The following is a 19,032-nucleotide window of genomic DNA, read 5'->3' as shown; positions in this document are numbered from 1 at the left end:
TTGACACACTTCTTTGCCATAGGACTTTATGATAAGTTACAACTGTTATTGACTTTTAAACATCACTTGATGCACGGATTAAGAAACTCTTCTCTTGTAGTACAATGTTCCACATTTAAATAAACAAGTCCATCAGAAACTTTAACCATCACATTGTTCCTCCACTATGATGTTACTCCTTCAAATGAAGTCACGAACTGGGGACGAGCTCTCGCTACCCCGGAGCTACACTCCTGGAAATTGAAATAAGAACACCGTGAATTCATTGTCCCAGGAAGGGGAAACTTTATTGACACATTCCTGGGGTCAGATACATCACATGATCACACTGACAGAACCACAGGCACATAGACACAGGCAACAGAGCATGCACAATGTCGGCACTAGTACAGTGTATATCCACCTTTCGCAGCAATGCAGGCTGCTATTCTCCCATGGAGACGATCATAGAGATGCTGGATGTAGTCCTGTGGAACGGCTTGCCATGCCATTTCCACCTGGCGCCTCAGTTGGACCAGCGTTCGTGCTGGACGTGCAGACCGCGTGAGACGGCGCTTCATCCAGTCCCAAACATGCTCAATGGGGGACAGATCCGGAGATCTTGCTGGCCAGGGTAGTTGACTTACACCTTCTAGAGCACGTTGGGTGGCACGGGATACATGCGGACGTGCACTGTCCTGTTGGAACAGCAAGTTCCCTTGCCGGTCTAGGAATGGTAGAACGATGGGTTCGATGACGGTTTGGATGTACCGTCCACTATTCAGTGTCCCCTCGACGATCACCAGTGGTGTACGGCCAGTGTAGGAGATCGCTCCCCACACCATGATGCCGGGTGTTGGCCCTGTGTGCCTCGGTCGTATGCAGTCCTGATTGTGGCGCTCACCTGCACGGCGCCAAACACGCATACGACCATCATTGGCACCAAGGCAGAAGCGACTCTCATCGCTGAAGACGACACGTCTCCATTCGTCCCTCCATTCACGCCTGTCGCGACACCACTGGAGGTGGGCTGCACGATGTTGGGGCGTGAGCGGAAGACGGCCTAACGGTGTGCGGGACCGTAGCCCAGCTTCATGGAGACGGTGCGAATGGTCCTCGCCGATACCCCAGGAGCAACAGTGTCCCTAATTTGGTGGGAAGTGGCGGTGCGGTCCCCTACGGCACTGCGTAGGATCCTACGGTCTTGGCGTGCATCCGTGCGTCGCTGCGGTCCGGTCCCAGGTCGACGGGCACGTGCACCTTCCGCCGACCACTGGCGACAACATCGATGTACTGTGGAGACCTCACGCCCCACGTGTTGAGCAATTCGGCGGTACGTCCACCCGGCCTCCCGCATGCCCCCTATACGCCCTCGCTCAAAGTCCGTCAACTGCACATACGGTTCACGTCCACGCTGTCGCGGCATGCTACCAGTGTTAAAGACTGCGATGGAGCTCCGTATGCCACGGCAAACTGGCTGACACTGACGGCGGCGGTGCACAAATGCTGTGCAGCTAGCGCCATTCGACGGCCAACACCGCGGTTCCTGGTGTGTTCGCTGTGCCGTGCGTGTGATCATTGCTTGTACAGCCCTCTCACAGTGTCCGGAGCAAGTATGGTGGGTCTGACACACCGGTGTCAATGTGTTCTTTTTTCCATTTCCAGGAGTGTATATTGACCACAGTGCGAGGGCGCTGCTGTGTTGACAGTGGAGGCGTAGTCTTCAACAGCGCCTCCCATACGTCGTTGGCGATTGCGATGAAACCTCGTTAATGTCTGTCGTATCTATTCATGTTGCCAACTTTGGCGTGACAACGTGATCTCTACACAACATTACCAGAGAAACAACTGACAATGGGGGACTTGAATTCATCATTTTCAAACTGATATTCACCAATTTGTTTTATTTGCATCTACATAATTCTTAGACCATAGCTACGTACACACCACGTATGCCGCTACCTCTTCAATGTTAAGGTTTGAAATCAACGTCTAAGTCGAGTGATGGAGGGCAAAATGTCGAGTCTCTGTCACTAAACACTATTCGAAATAGAGCCGACATTTACAGTTCTTCTGTTCTATAGCTGAAATCACACACTGATTGTAACAACTGAATGACTTATTGTGTTGGTATTATACATGTAGTTGCAGTGTTAACCTAATATCTCCGAATTACCCAATATTAATGCGATGATTATTGTTTTTGCATTTGCCAGGTGAGAGGGTAATAAAAGGTTTGGAACATTGAACTGATAATTCTTCAGTAAATTCCTGTTTTCGCTGCACTGCGAGTCATTTAGTGCATTGCTTCCACAGGAGCCGAAGACGAACTATCACATCTGCAAGAGGCATTTAGTATTATTCAGACGATTCCTCATTCATATATATATATATATATATATATCCTGTTTTTACGCAAAAAAATTAAATTTCATGGCTTTTACCTAATCCAGTACAGATACCGAAACAATATCAAGTTATATGTTGCTCAATTGCTCTGTGAGACGTCGCGGACATTTAGTTGCACTATAATAACATTGTTTGTCTTGACGATAGTATTTTATTGAATTATATTAACCTTACGTGTTTCGGCTTACACAATTTTCAAATGATGCAAAAATATAACACAATGTGTTATTGATAACAAAAAGAGTAATGAAACTGTCAACATAGATACACCATACCTCGTGAACCTAAATGTCATGATTTGTAAGTGCAAACTCAAACCAGAAAACGTTGGCTGTAGAGAAAACTCTCGTAGTGGTTTAGATCCTAACATTCTATGGTCTGGAAACCTTAGTTATTCTGAGCGTTTTAGATCTGTGGACCAAAAAATATCCTAACTTGCAACTCATGGAAATACCTCTGCAAGGGTTTTGAAATATGTGTAGTCAAAATGGTTCAAATGGCTCTGAGCACTATGGGACTTAACATCTGAGGTCATCAGTCCCTAGAACTTAGAACTACTTAAACCTAACTAACCTAAGGACATCACACAGATCCATGCCCGAGGTAGGATTCGAACCTGCGACCGTAGCGGTCACGCGGTTCCAGACTGAAACGCCTAGAACTGCTCGGCCACACAGGCTGGCCTCCGCGAATTCACACCAAAGTGTTTCTCAAAGGGTTCATAGAACCATTTTCATCCATCTGTGTATTCGTAACGTACACTACCTTGCGACATACATACTTCTGAGGAAATAGAAAAATTATGTCCCAGCTAAATACCGAAAAGAACGTCAATGTTTGGTTGTCAGAGGAAACCATAATCTCCCTTATCGAGATTTTTGAATGTAAGAAAGTCTGATGTCAATGACTTTGTAAAGAATGAAATAGGTCACTGTGTCATCTAGTTGTAATGTGTGAAAAACGCGTAAGATAATGTATACACGTACCTGGTGAGTTAGCTACAAAACGCATGCCATTTCGTTCTTATCCCGCCATTTGGTGACAAAGAGGCAAAAATCAGCTAGTGTACAAATCTGTATTCTGTAGCTGATTGTTACCGAGTAATTACAAATCTTAAACTGGCCGCTTTATTAGCTGAAGGCGTAACCGCATGCTGGGTTTTTAGCGGTCGCATCAAATGTGACTGGTACGAATGCTACTGGTGGAAAACAATTTCGTCACCGAAAAGCAGAGGTAGCGAGCTTATGTTCTTGTACACAGACACTGCATCAGTGTCCCGAGTTCATTTCCAAATCACTTCACAAAGTTTCTTGTAGTGAGAGGATGTGACACTGTTAATGGTTATCCGTCTGTCGTATGAGGACATCAAACTCAGCAGCTACATTTTACGTTTTAAAGGAAACGACTTTGTTCTAATGGCTTGTTTCACCGTTTTCCTTTCTTCTGTCATTGTCATTAATGACACAAAGACGAATCTGTCGTCGACATTCGTTCATCACCGTCATCTGATCGAAATAGTTACTTTTTAGACTCTACATTCACGCTAATATTCTGTCCAGTCACAGGAATGTGACAACGTCTGAAAGCCTGAATAACCTCCTTTTTGCAGTGCGGACCGCTGCGAGATGTGGAGGAAGAGAGTCAATGAGGCTCTATGAGGTAACGACAGGGATGTGGGATCATGACGACTCAAGCGCCGTGTCCAGCTGTGTTCGGTTTCTCGCTAGAGGATCCATGGTGCGAGCAGCCTGATCGAAGTGGTCCCACAGACTCTTGATTCGGTTTAAATCCCGGGAGTTTGGTGGCCAGGGGAGAATTCTAACCACGCACGTACGCTGCGAGCTGTGACATGTTGTATTGTCCTGCTGGAAAATGCCGTTGTACCGAGGAAAAAGAAACTGCCCGTAGGGCTGGACATGGTCCCCAATGATAGACGCATACTTCTTTTGATCCACTGTGGCTTCTAGAAAGACGAGATCACGCAGGGAATGCCACGAAAGCATTCATCAGAGGAAACTGTTCCCTCTTCCAGCCTGGAACCTTCCAAAGGTTGTTGCAGGGTGTTTGATTTCAGGCGTTCCAACCGATTGAACTGATTCATCTGAAAAAACAACCTGTGGCCACTCAGTGGACGTGTGCAACCTACAGCCTTCGTCGCCGATGAAGAGAAGTCAGTATGGGTGCGTAAACTAAGCGCCCGATGCGGTGGCCCATACACAGCAACGTTCGCTGACCGGTCACTGAAGATGCACGTCTATTCAGCTGCACATATCACCGCAGCCGTCTTTTACCCCTGTTATCCACGGCCTGTAGTGCATCACCGTTGTCTCGATAGTATACCGTACATGGTATACTTTAACCACGACTACACGGAACAGTTTACAAACTTAGCCGTTTGGAAAATGCTTCCACCCTTGCCCGGGAAGCCAATGATCATTCGGACGTCATAAAAATCGCCCCGTTCCCCCATCACGACAACGAACGCACTGTTTTCCGCGTCCCCCGACAGGCTTTGTATACCCTCCACCGCTAGTGCTGCCACTCGCCTTCTGTGAATGGTTATTGCACGTTGATGTGGAACGTAGGCGGCAGTCACAGTAATGTGACTGGACCGTGTAGTAGATGCCCAACAGCTGCGAATAATCGAAACGTTCCCTACTTAGTAGGCTATACCTTTGGCAACTTTCTCACCAATAATTTGCATTTTACACTCTAAGCTGGAGAGCACTAATCGACTGTGCCATGCAGTTACGAGCTAGCAGATGAGAAACCTTACGATCGCAGAACTCTTCATCGTTAAGGTTGGGAGGTAGGGTCAGAAGAGGTGGTGCCGCACTGTTTCTCATAGCCAGTTTATGCGCCATTGTCTTAGGTTAAATTGCAAACACAAGTGATATGGAATGAAAGATAAGACACTCTTGATGATGACCTTACTGAGTGGTTAATATCTGATGTGTGAAAGTCTTATAGCACCTGAGCGCTTTCATTTCAGCCAATATCACTTCATGTGATTATAAAATCTGTCACAATACTGAAGTACAGACGGAGAAGCATCATGTCTTCCCACGTACACTATCATCTGGGTACAACACTATTCCGTACTGAACCATAATTTTAATCTACATGCGATTCTTAAATTCTTTTAAGCTTTCTTTGAAGCTTCAGCAACTGGTTTCCGTGTTCACGATCAGCAATTTGCCCACTGTCTTTTTTTATTATTATAATGATCTTTGCATACGTTTCTTTTTACGTCTCATAACTATGATCATAGACATAAGGCACTAACGAAACTCAGAGCTCTGTCACTGTGCTGGCGAGCCACAGTACGACCTTAACGTAAACATTTGCTTATAATTTCAGCAGCAATATATTACCTGATTCCATCCACCAAAGTGTGGCAAACTCGAGGCCATCGACGATCGACGCCCTATAGGTGTATTAGATCATGAAATGTATTTGCAGATTGCGAATATAGTCCCACAGTACAGTTTAGTGGGAAAATATGAAAATTTGTGCTGCACCGGGACTCGAACCAGGATATCCCACTTGTCACGACCGGTCACCTTAAGCACTTCGGCTCAGGGAACGGATAGAGATTTCGGTCGGTCCTGGAAGCGGGGTCGTCTTTAGTGTTGACACCAGGCCCGGTACGTAGTATAAGGAGCGAGAAGAGTGTCAGATATTGAGAGATTATATGAAAGATATGGAGATGTCACGTAATCGTATGAGACAGCATTATCACCACCTGGCAGAGTTTGAAAGGCTTCTCATGGTGGGTCTCCATTTGGCCGGCTGGTCGAATCGTGCAATTTCCAGATTTGTGGGGCATTCGCATGTGGCAGTGGCCTGATCTTGGACTACATGGAAAGTGAAAAAATGTTCAAATCTGTGTGAAACCTTATGGGACTTAACTGCTAAGGTCATCAGTCCCTAAGCTTGTTGTTGTTGTTGTGCTCTCCAGTCCTGAGACTGGTTTGATTCAGCTCTCCATGCTACCCTATCCTGTGCAAGCTTCTTCATCTCCCGGTACTTACTGCAACCTACATCCTTTTCATTCTGCTTAGTGTATTCATCTCTTGGTCTCCCTCTACGATTTTTACCCTCCATACTGCCCTCCAATACTAAATTGGTGATCCCTTGATGCCTCAGAATATGCCCTACCAACCGATCCCTTCTTCTAGTCAAGTTGTGCCACAAATTTCTCTTCTCTCCAATTCTGTTCAATACCTCCTCATTAGTTATGTGATCTACCCATCTAATCTTCATCATTCTTCTGTAGCACCACGTTTCGAAAGCTTCTACTCTCTTCTTGTCTAAACTATTTATCGTCCACGTTTCACTTCCATACATGGCTACACTCCATACGAATACTTTCAGAAACGACTTCCTCACACTTAAATCTATACTTCTTCAGAAACGCTTTCCTTGCCATTGCCAGTCTACATTTTATATCCTCTCTACTTCGACCATCATCAGTAATTTTTCTCCCCAAATAGCAAAACTCCTTTACTACTTTAAGCGTCTTGTTTCCTAATCTAATTCCCGCAGCATCACCCGATTTAATTCGACTACATCCCATTACCTCGTTTTGCTTTTGTTGATGTTCATCTTATATTCTCCTTTCAAGACACTGTACATTCCGTTCAGTTGCTCTTACACGTCCTTTGCTGTCTCTGACAGAATTACAATGTCATTGGCAACCCTCAAAGTTTTTATTTCTTCTCCATGGATTTTAATTCCTACTCCGAATTTTTCTTTTGCTTCCCTTACTGCTTGCTCAATATAAGATTTAATAACATCGGGGATAGGCTACAATCCTCTCTCACTCCCTTCCCAACCACTACTTCCCTGCCCCTCGACTCTTATTATTTGAAAACGATGGACTTTCTTTTACTATGTAGGTGGGGGGGGGGGGGGGACGACAAAATATTTGGGCATGTGATGCAAGGAGTTGGATACTGAAATTTTTTGACATATCTTGCAGCAACGAAAAACGTCTTTCCTTTACTGAATTCCACTCGCTTATCAGCATGTCTGTGGGGGTCTTTCCCCATTTTCTGACCATTCCAAACGAACTACCCCTCTTTGTATTTTTTTCGATGTCCTCTCTGAGGCTTACCTAGAAAGGATCCCACATCGCGGAGCAGTACTTTGTAAGTGGAAGCACTACCTTAGGCTAGGCACGCTCTTTAGTCGAATTGTCGAACCGTATTCTGCCAAAAAGACGTATTCGTTGGTTCCATTGGATTAACTAACGAGGTTAACTAATGACTGTAGCAATAGGAATGACGTCCTTCCACAAAGCAAAAATATAAATAAAAGTTTTCCAAATCATGAAAATCATTAGCACTAGAAATGTGAGATGCTTTTACGTTTGTATGTGGTATAGTTGCAACGGCCTTGCCGCAGTGGTTACCCTGGTTCCCGTGAGATCACCGAAGTTAAGCGCTGTCGGGCGTGGTCGGCACTTGCATAGGTGACCATCCAGGCCGCCATGAGCTGTTGCAATTTTTCGGGGTGCACTCAGCCTCGTGATGCCAATTGAGGAGCTACTCGACCGAATAGTAACGGCTTCGGTCAAGGATACCATCATAACCATCGGAAGAGCGGTGTGCTGACCCCAAGCCCCTCCTATCCGCAGCCTCTACCGAGGATGACACGGCGGTCGTATGGTCCCGGTAGGCCACTCGTGGCCTGAAGTCGGAGTGCTTTTTTTGTGGTATCGTGGAAATTGGCAGTTTAGGAGGGTGATAAATTAGACAGAGTAATCTGTTGTAGTTTCCATCGCAATGAGTGAGCTTGCAGCTATATGTACTGTTCGTTAGTCTATTCAGGGAATCATCTGCATATGTTATGACTGTCATCATCAGCATTCACTCCCCCTGCCTGACATCTATGACATACAGAGTGCGTCGTTCCCTTAACAGTCATTTAAAACAGCTTCATTAGTACACACAACAGACAATTTACCATATGCGAAAGCTCTCACACTTCACCCATTCATAAAAATATACATGGCGATGTTATCTGAACATTGATATTCTCAACGTATGTAGTTGACTCCTTGAACAGTAGTAGTAAAACTACCCTGTCGTCTTGTGCTCTTCCTGGAATAGTTCAAAAATGGTTCAAATGGCTCTGAGCACTGTGGGACTTAACTTCTGAGGTCATCATTCCCCTAGAACTTAGAACTACTTAAACCTAACTAACCAAAGGACATCACGCACATCCATGTCCGAGGTAGGATTCGAACCTGCGACCGTAGCGGTCGCTCGGTTCCAGACTGTAGCGCCTAGAACCGCTCGGCCACTCCGGCCGGCCTGGAATAGTAGCAGTTTTATTTTCGAACGTTTCTCTCTGGACACACCCGTTTAATTGAAGAAGGGTACCCTGTCGTCAATGAACAGCAGGTGGCTGTCATTACTGCCGAGCACGATACAGTGTTTCCCAGTGATGCATCGTGGAGGCTTCGTATGTCCGCAAACAGTAGAGTTAACTGAGCAGTTGTGGTAGATGCTGGGTATGATGGACCCTAGTTTATTTGGACATTGAACAGTTCCACCGTAACTTATCTGTTGGCTTTAAAGCATTGTCATAGCTAATTCACCCCCTACATCAACGGCATGCAACTCCCTAATTTGAAACTTCGTGGCAGATTAAAACTGTGTGCCCGACCGAGACTCGAACTCGGGACCCTTGCCTTTCGCGGGCAAGTGCTCTACCATCTGAGCTACCGAAGCACGACTCACGCCCGGTCCTCACAGCACAGTTTTAATCTGCCAGGAAGTTTCATATCAGCGCACACTCCGCTGCAGAGTGAAAATCTCATTCTGGAAACATCCCCCAGGCTGTGGCTAAGCCATGTCTCCGCAATATCCTTTCTTTCAGGAGTGCTAGTTCTGCAAGGTTCGCAGGAGAGCTTCTGTAAAGTTTGGAAGGTAGGAGACGAGATACTGGCAGAAGTAAAGCTGTGAGGACCGGGCGTGAGTCGTGCTTCGGTAGCTCAGATGGTAGAGCACTTGCCCGCGAAAGGCAAAAGTCCCGAGTTCGAGTCTCGGTCGGTCACACAGTTTCAATCTGCCAGGAAGTTTCATATCAGCGCACACTCCGCTGCAGAGTGAAAATCTCATTCTGGAAACTCCCTAATTTTCTATTGTTTACAATAGTGTCTTTAGTCCAGCATACCAATCGCCATAGTGGCACAAGAGTAGTCCACAAACTTGGCAGATCCAGAAAAAAATGGACTGATAGCTGATTATTATACTTTATTTTTTAACTTCTATAAACTGCCTCGTTTATCCATGAGAGCAATGAGCGAAATGCGCAAAAACAGCCTGTCATTTCTATTTATTGCTTTACCCATGAAATACTTCACGAGCCTCGTACTTTGTACGTCACGTTCCCGAGATAGCAAAACAACAATGCGACTAGACGGCGTAGCATCCCGAAGTCCATGTTAGATGAATGGCATAACGGTCGCTTTCTCTTCAGAAGGATGTTCTATCACGAATGGCGCGTTAATTTATCTTCATTTGCTGTCACCTCTGTGCGAAACCGACGCTGTGCACAGTCCCATTCAGGCCGCTCGGAAAGGTAGCAGGCTACCGGGTCTCAGCGGAGACAGGTTCGTAGAAAGCCGTGCGACTGTTGGCAGACGCAGTAACGCACGGCCGAGCGCCTCCAGCGAGGCGAACCGCTTCCCGCCATTAAGCTGTTGGCTGCCACAGTGACGTGTTTGTTCCCGCGCACTGCCGGCAAATTCCTCCTAATGGTTCCCTCGCAGCCAGCACTAACGAGTCCTCGGTGTTCAACAGAACGCCGACAAAGCTCCCACTGTCCATTATATATGTGCTCTTCCTGAATCACCAGACTGCTGCGACCGTAGCAGCCGCGTGGTTCCGGACTGAAGCGCCTAGAAACTGCCGTCGAACTGAACTTTCCGACCGTTATTTACAGAGTCTTAGTAACTATGATAAAAGATAATGCCATGTTTCTGTGTCACTGTGAAGTGTAGTTTAGCATTCGATTTAAGTTACTTGGCCCGTCATAATAATGTGTAACTTACTTTTTGCAGTCCCCTCGTAGAAAACAATCTATCTGTCATCTCTGAGCTCTGGGAACATGTGGCGCATATTCGCGGCTGGGTTCTGGGAGGGAAGGGGTCAGTTCATTACTGTCCCATTCTCTCCCTCCGCCCCCACCAAAATATAATTTTCTATTATCCCATTTTAAACGTGAAATATTTTAATACATTAAGAAAAGATATTTATTTCCATTTGGACTTAATACATCACTTTTACGTACCTAGATAGAAAATGTAATTAAAAGAATGAATCATTTTAAAAGCATTCGGAAAATTCGTCTTACTTGTGCCATACAAATGAATTCAGAATTACAGTGGCGTGTAAAACTTAGAAATGAAAGTAACTTCGTATGATGTGCCACTGATAGCTCGACGAAATTTGTACTTTACATAGAAAGAACAGCTACATTATACTACAGAAGGTAACTGAAAAAAATACACAGTGAGGCTAACAGAAATGCACTTTTATAAAATAATTATATATATAATTAGACTAAAGTCGCCGCGGTTTATGATCGCCTCCTGGACATTACAAAAGACGGGACACAGTTCTTAATACGGTCTATGATCACTACGGGCGGCAGTGAAATGCACGGCAACGTGCTTTTGCAGCGACCAAAGTGTTGGTAAGGGGTTCTTGTGGTGCGGCCTTTCATTTCTCCACCAGTGCGGTTGGCAGCTGCTGGATGGTCGTTGATGCATGTGGATGTGGTATAATACTTCTCCCCAACACATTCCACATGTGGGTCGCGCGGAGTGGCCGAGCGGTTTGAGGCGCCATGTCACGGACTGCACAGCCCCTCCCGCTGGAGGTTCGAGTCCTCCCTCAGGCATGTGTGTGTGTGTGTGTGTGTGTGTGTGTGTGTGTGTGTGTGTGTGTGTGTATCTTGTTCATATCATAGTTTAAGCATTGTGTAAGTCTAGGGACCGATGACCTTAGCAGTTTGGTCCCTTTGGAATTCATACACATCCACATGTGGTCGACGTTCTTCCCACGTTCTTCCCACGCACAATTCGTGAATGGAACAGGGAAGGGGGGATCAGATAGTGGTACAATAAGTACCCTCCGCCACACACCGTAAGGTGGCTCGCGGAGTATAGATGTAGATGTAGACGGGATTTAAGACGCATGAACTGTCAGGCCAGTTCATTCACTGAATATCCTTTCGTCCCAAGAGATCCTCCACCTGCACTATTCTATGCGGCCGCTCATTGTCGTCCATAAAAATGAATTCAGGGCCGAATGCACCTCTGAAAATACGCACATGAGAAATGAAAATGCATTGTCACAGTAACGTTGACCGGTGGACGTACCGTGTTCAGACTTGAAGGTCAGTGCGTCCATACATCATTAAAACTCTCCATATCATAACACCAAACCATCAAAACTATTATGATCGACAATGTTCCTGCCGGCCGCGGTGGCCGAGCGGCTCTAGGCACTTCAGCCTGGAACCACGTGGCTACTGCGGTCACAGGTTCGAATCCTGCTTCGGGCATGGATGTGTGTGATGTCATTAGGTTAGTTAGGTTTAAGTAGTTCTAAGTTCTAGGGGACTGATGACCTCAGATGTTAAGTCCCATAGTGCTTAGAGCCATTTCAACCATTTTTGACAATGTTCCTAGGTGTATCACATGTTCTCACCCCTAGCCCCGTCCGTAGCTCGTGGTCTTGCGGTAGCGTTCTCGCTTCCCGCGCACGGGGTCCCGGGTTCGATTCCCGGCGGGGAATGAGTGAGTGTTGTGTGTCTTTCATCATCATCGATTCGCAAGTCGCCGAAGTGGCGTCAGCTAAAAAGGACTTGCAATGTCAGCGGCCGAACACCCCGCATGGGGTCTCCAGGCCAACAATGCCGTACGATCATTTCATTTCATTTCACCTCTAGCCCCACGATCATGCGTCCAGAATCACTATGCAGACAGTATCTGCTCTCACCGGAAAAGAGCACACGACCCCGCTACTCGTTGTTCCAGTTCCTGGGCTCTTGGTCCCATCGCTTGGTATAATCACCGGTCAACATTATTGTGCCACTGTACTCGTTCCCTATGTGCGTCTTTTCAGAGATGCATTCGAACCTGATGTCATTTGCATGGATGACAATGCACGACCGCATCGGACAGCGCAGGTGAAAAGCTCTTGGAACGAGAGGATATTCGGCACACATGTATGCGGACTAAGGCTGACAATGAACGTAGGGAGTATTGCATCATTCTGTGATTTTAGTCTCCGCTTAGAAAGTTCAAGCTATTATTTATTTTTCTTAGAGGGGGAGTTGTACTTGCGGAGTCACGAACCGTGCCAGATTTGTTGTTGGTGAGAGAATTTAGAACCTATGCCATGTTTGTTGAAACATCCTCCGTATTGCTGTGGTGCAAGTATGGACGCTCTATGCCCTTATTACTCGTAATATATTGTTCAAGAGTTGGTGTTACAGTTTTACCTTATTAATGTGTTTGCAACAATTGTGTTCGTCTCAATCCGACACTGTCCATTAATTAATCTGCTAACAGGTTATGGGTACAGGCTGCATACTTCGTCGTAAGAAAAAGATCAGTGAGCGAAAATTAGCAGCAGCGCGCGGCCTTTCGGAACGTTGTAATTGCCACTACAGATGTTTCTCTAAACATCAATTCATAGATTATGGTAGGGAAAGTGAGGGGAAGAGAATACTGAAGCACTTGGCAGTTCACTATGTGAACGTACTTAGGACAACTGTGGCATTGTTTTTGTATATCCATCCTTTTGACTGGAGGTCTTGGGAACCACGGTCGTTCACTATTGTAAGAAAACAAAACGTCCACATTCGTCCTTATGATCTGATTTATTATGTAGCTACTAGTTTCGACGCTTCAGTGCGCCATCTTCAGGCCTTAGTTGATGCTGAAGGGGATATCACGATCCATATATACGCCGCATCAGTGGCCAAAATAACTGATTTACGCAGGACATCTGTAACTGTGACGTCAGCACTCCAACCATCAACTGCTAACTGACTGGATTAACATTCAAAATGCAACATCCATATATATGTGTCAGCGATTGGAGTATTCCAGCCAAGTCTTTCCGCAGTATCGCAGAAGGAACATCCACCTTCTCGTAGCCGTATTACACACCTCGTTCAAACTCAGTGAGGTGTTGATAATGGCATCATTCTTGCTTTAAAGGTAGTCTTGACTAACATCGACTCACCACGTCCAATCCCAAAGGTAACTAACACTCACGACCTTTACAGCGTGTTTTTAAAGCAAACATGATGTGTATCCTCATAGGCAGTGCGTTTGTCGCATATTTCCCAATCCCCGTCTCCCATACAATTTTTTGCCTTCTATGACTCCCTGTAGTACTGTGTAAGTTATTCCCTCGTATCTTAATAAATGTCATTGAAGCTGTATCCACCTGTTTTATCACTTACCGTTTTCCAATCGTTCCATTCTTCGCTATTTGTACGGAGACCTTCTTCATTTCCTATCATCCTACTTTAAATTATACTATTATAAGAAATGGTGAACATTATTCGAATGTAAATACGTCCATATACACACAGTTAGAATATAGTTAAGACAGGAAAAGGGTGGAGGAAGGCGCCGAGGTGAGTTATCAGATCAAAATGCTCTGTGGTGTCAGCTCGCGAACTTCGTGCATCCTTTGTTGAAGAGTCTACGATTCCTAACTCATATTCCTGTACACATACACCCCCACGAGGTTTGTAGCTCAGTGAATATTCGACGTATAAACTGCTTGCAGTTGGATAACACCTCCGTAAGTGTTAGACGGAAAGGTGTGCTCTATTCTCTAGGTTCCATTTCCAATAGGGTTTCTACAAGACTAAGAAATTGAGAGGTAAATACCAGATTCCCAGAAATAGTTCGAAAGCCTTCCTTGTGGCAAAGAACTTCCATTGTGTACAGGAGGGAAGAAAGATTAGGGACTGACGGTCCGTGGACGACGAGGCCATAAAAGAAAGAACATAGTCTCAGTTTGGTGAACCATCTCAGCATTTACCTTAAGCGGTTTAGTGAAACTACGAAAAACAAAATCTTGAAACAAGAACGTGGATCTGAACCACTGTCCTCCCGGATGTGTCTTAACCAATGTGCTAATAGACCTGGTGTCTACTAAAATTTAAAAAAAAATGCCATATTTATTTAACATTGAACTATGATACTGAGGTCTCTACTGCACAATACTTGAGGCAGTCCTTCCAGAATAAGAAATTAGAGATTTAGAGTAATGCTTTTCCCAATCTGGCACTATATCAAAGACACTTCTATAATTTATAAGATATTTCTGAGGTTAAAATGGTTGGTGTTCAAACCTGTTCATTATATGTACGTAGTGCTGTTTATTACATACTCACATAGTTGAAGTTCAGTTGCTAAAAATAGTTTATTTATTTTACTTTTACAGCGAATGCTTGTTGCAGTTCATAACCTCGACTTGTACATTATGGCTATGTTGATAGTAAATAGTTACGTAAGTACCACATTGAAATGCTGACATTTCTTTTTTTTTTTTTTTTTGTTCACAGCACTGGACTACGATTCCTATGACGCATACCGGGGTTATCCCCTCACGGGTTATGGCGGCTATGGTGGTTACAGAGGATATGGCAGCAGTGGCTATGGAGGCTATGGTGGATACAGGGGCTCTGGAGGGTACGGTGGTTACGGAGGATATGGTGGGTATGGTGGGTACAGTGGATATGGAGGCTATGATGGTTATGGTACCACTGGATATGGTGGATATGGAGGCAGTGGGGGCTATGGTGGCTACAGACCCTCTGGAGGCTATGGAGGATACGGTGGGTATAGGCCGTCTGTAGGTTACGGTGGTTACAGACCATCTGGTGGCTATGGTGGTTATGCAGGATCTGGTGGCTACAGACCAACTGGCGGATATGGTGGCTATGGAGGATATGGTGGATATGATGGCTATGGAGGTAGCTATGGGGGGTATGGCGGTTATGGTGGATCAAGTGGTTATGGTGGATCAGGCGGGTACGGTGGCTACGGTGGATCGGGTAGCTATGGTGGATATGGAGGCTACAGACCTGGAGGATATGGTCTGTACAGCGGCGGATATGGTGGCTACAGAGGATATGGCAGCACCTACGGGGGTTACTCCAGCCCTTACCGTGGTCCCTGAGCTGCTGATGCCTTAGTGTACAGAGCACGAAATGTCTGCGATCTACGAGACACAAGACTGCATGTTCAGTGTTCTGTGTTGTGTGATAGAGCCTAACACAAATTTCCAAGCAGTTCTTCTTTTCAATGTGGACGTCTGACAAACACACGTTGTGTCCTACGACGGAAGCAAACATTATTCTCCACAAATGTCGTTCTTCCGTTCGCCTTGCAGGAGAACATCTGAAGTTCAATTGCTGAAATCGTTAATTTATTACTTTTGCACAGACTACTTGCTGCAATTCATGACCTAAGCTTTGCATTATGACTACGTTGATAACGAGTATTAACGTATATTACATCAGAACTCAGCGCTATCGAATGTTCTACTATCCAAATGAATGTACGTAATTCTAATACGCTTTAAACTGTCATGTACTCAACATCGAAACCATTATTTAAGTAATCATACAGTTTTGTAACAACAATAATAAAGAGTTGTAACCTACTGTTATTTCGTTTTATTCTGTTAAACGCTTGTTTGCCACTGGAGCAATCCACGCAATTTACCAGAAACATAAACAACACAATATCCCTTACACCAAACAGACTAGATTACATGAGGCACACTTTTAGTTCCAATAGAGCCATAGCGAGGAGATTCTTCAGGACGTTGAACATGTCACAAAGAAAGAATACACAACAAATATTTGCAGAGAAAAATAAATATGAAAATGTATCATCTGTAGATTCCAAGTGAAATGGTCCTCAAGGATGTGGAACAATTAAAAAATATAAAAATATTTTCATTTAAAATGTAAACAATTTGTGCATACGTCAGAACATGATGCTGTATTCTCTGTTCCATTCCTAGAAAGTGTTCGATCAAGTAGTAGTTAAAAGCTACTATTAATGCAGCCCAAACGACTACAGAAGCAGAAAACTGCTATATTTCAATGATGGTAGCTGTTACATCCTCGTTAATTAGTACTTGCCCTACAGAGCACTCTATAACACAAATGATGCAGCGCAATAAGAAACAACGGTTATTAAGAGTGCGCTGAAAAACGGTACTTCGGTGCAGTTTCATGCATGGCACTTCTTGTCCTAAACCTAATAAAACGCTGTTTCTAAGCAGTATATGTTATACTCCTTGTGGCTGAGTCTTATTATGTAGACACTCTTACTGGTCCTAGTTCTCCGTAAACAGCAACTGCTAAATTGGAAGGTAGTTGAAATGGACACTCCTTTAAAATCTCTAGACTACTTGAGCAGGTAGGTCAGGAAACAGGATTCCTTTGGTGAAAGCTGCTATAACTTCTCTCAAGATATTTGATTTATTAACGCAGTCCTTATTACAATAAAGCTTTCATTCTTTGGTATTTAAGATATAGATTAGCGAAACTTTAGGTCAATAAAAACATACATGTAAAGGGAACACTATGGACCAAATTACAGTAACATTAATAATAATGTAGAAGGCATAAAATAGTCAAAAAATTATTAGCCTACAGATACCTTATCCTCTTTTCTTAATAAAAAAGAACAGTTTTGTTTAACTGGTTGTGCATCAATCCGCTTAAGACATCATTAAACAGCCTTTATGAGACCTCTTCCGTAGTGTGAAATTACTCCTAGAAATTCAAGCTGTTGATCCAAAACTTTTATTGTCAACAAACATCCACAGGCCACCTTGTGAGACAAGCATCAATAAACGTTTAAGTAATGCCTTACATTAGAGTTTAGAAAACACACACATAGCAGTAAAAGAATTATAGTCTGACATTAATCAGAACTTCTAATCACTGATAAATTGTACCAATACCTTAATGAAATACAAAGCAGAAAAAAGTACTTCTATAAACTTGAATCCCGAAAAATTCGAGCACCACTGTTACAGAACTGCGGTCAGAAAAAGCACCAATCCGTCACCTGGACAAGGAGTCATCAAACCCACCCCAGGCTGCTTGCAGTAACAAACAATCCCGTGCTATCCAATGCACAGAGTATCACCAGGCTTCTAAAACAAATAAAGAAGTTAAATTAGTCAACTGAGATGACACGTACTTCCACAGATGCTCTTATTAACGGCTGCAATGTGCCCAGTGGATAGTGACACAGGGAACCAGAACCGTCTTATACAATTTTTACAAATTTAAACTTGGGGGTAAAATTTGTTCATGTTGCCAAAATAGCTCCTTTCTTAATCCAGAAACTTAGGAAAGAGATGTACCCTTGACCACCTGAATCGGCCATAAGGTGCGATTAACACTGTCAATCAGTATCTTGGAATGTCCAGAAGGACACAAATTCAAAATTCAGCGGCTGCAGCGAAAACACTGTATAACATCTATAGTGAGCCGCAGCCCTAGCACAGTCCCCCACAGTTCAGTGTTCTGGCTTACCATATTAACTGTCGTACAAAGCTATTATACAGGGTGTAAATTTTAAGTTGACAAACCAAATTACTCGAAAAATAAGCTTCACACGAAAAAATGTGTAGAATGAAAAGTTGATTATTTTCGAGGGGGACATCTGCTGATGCTAAAATTAGCCCACCACCCCAGACCCCTGGGGGTGGGGTTGGAGGCACCTTTAAAATTTCAAATGGGAACCCCCATTTTTTATTGCAGTATCAGATTCTACATAAAAAAGCTACGTACATTTTGTCTTAACATTTGTTTTGATTCTTGGTGGTTGGCGCTGTAATTCAAGAAAAACATTCTTCTCATTTTTGCGTGGAAAATGGCTACGGATAAATAAAAAATACTTATTTACTTTGTAAATTTTGCTTCGCTAAAACTAAAACTCTCCCTCTCTCCCCATAGGATGGGGTTTGAGAGAGAGGAATTAGAGTTTTACAAATGTTGACCCAAATATTAATTTTTTCCGCTGATATTTGGGTCAAAATTTGTAAAACTCTAATTCCTCTCTCTCAAACCCCACCCAATGGGGAGAGAGAGAGAGAGAATACAACTCTGATTTGGAAAGATATTATTTAATAACGTAAAGGGCTACACTGTCCATTCATTTCTCACTCCCACTCACTGCACACAATAGACACACATTGTTTCATAATGTAACACTACATATACAGTCAATTGATATCAAGACTATTATATTTGCTTTCCATTTTCTCTACCAGTTTCCCATTTCCTAGCCTGAAACACTGGGTCAGCATTCCTCTATAATGAGTAAGATGTTGAACTCAGAGAAAGGATGTGTTAGCGTTATACACTGCATAGCTTTGGGAGTAATATTTTCCAGAAAAGATAAAAAATAAGAAGGGAAGAAAAAAGAAGAAAGAAACATGGTATGAGAGTGTAATTCGAAATGACTGATGTTCTATTATTATTATTATTATTATTTATTTGTGTTACTTTTCACCATGTAAACTGTATTGTTTAACAGGTACTTTTTAAGTGCGTTCTTAAATA

At 43.9% G+C, this 19,032-nt stretch overlaps 1 protein-coding gene across 1 annotated transcript in view; it reads left to right on the top strand.

Annotated features, from left to right (window-relative positions):
* The window catches only part of LOC126100939 (uncharacterized), a 57,233-nt gene extending 41,129 nt beyond the window's left edge, over nt 1–16,104 (top strand). Inside the window, exon 3 of the mRNA XM_049911602.1 lies at nt 15,001–16,104. Within this exon, the coding sequence (XP_049767559.1) occupies nt 15,001–15,617 (617 nt within the window). The 3' untranslated portion in view covers nt 15,618–16,104. The remainder of the gene's footprint in view (nt 1–15,000) is intronic.
* Nucleotides 16,105–19,032: the final 2,928 nt, after the last annotated feature.

The sequence above is a fragment of the Schistocerca cancellata genome, chromosome 9 (assembly GCF_023864275.1).
Source record: "Schistocerca cancellata isolate TAMUIC-IGC-003103 chromosome 9, iqSchCanc2.1, whole genome shotgun sequence".
NCBI lineage: Eukaryota > Metazoa > Arthropoda > Insecta > Orthoptera > Acrididae > Schistocerca > Schistocerca cancellata.
The sequence above is the reverse complement of the archived record's forward strand: the minus strand, read 5'-3'. Positions and strand labels throughout refer to the sequence as shown.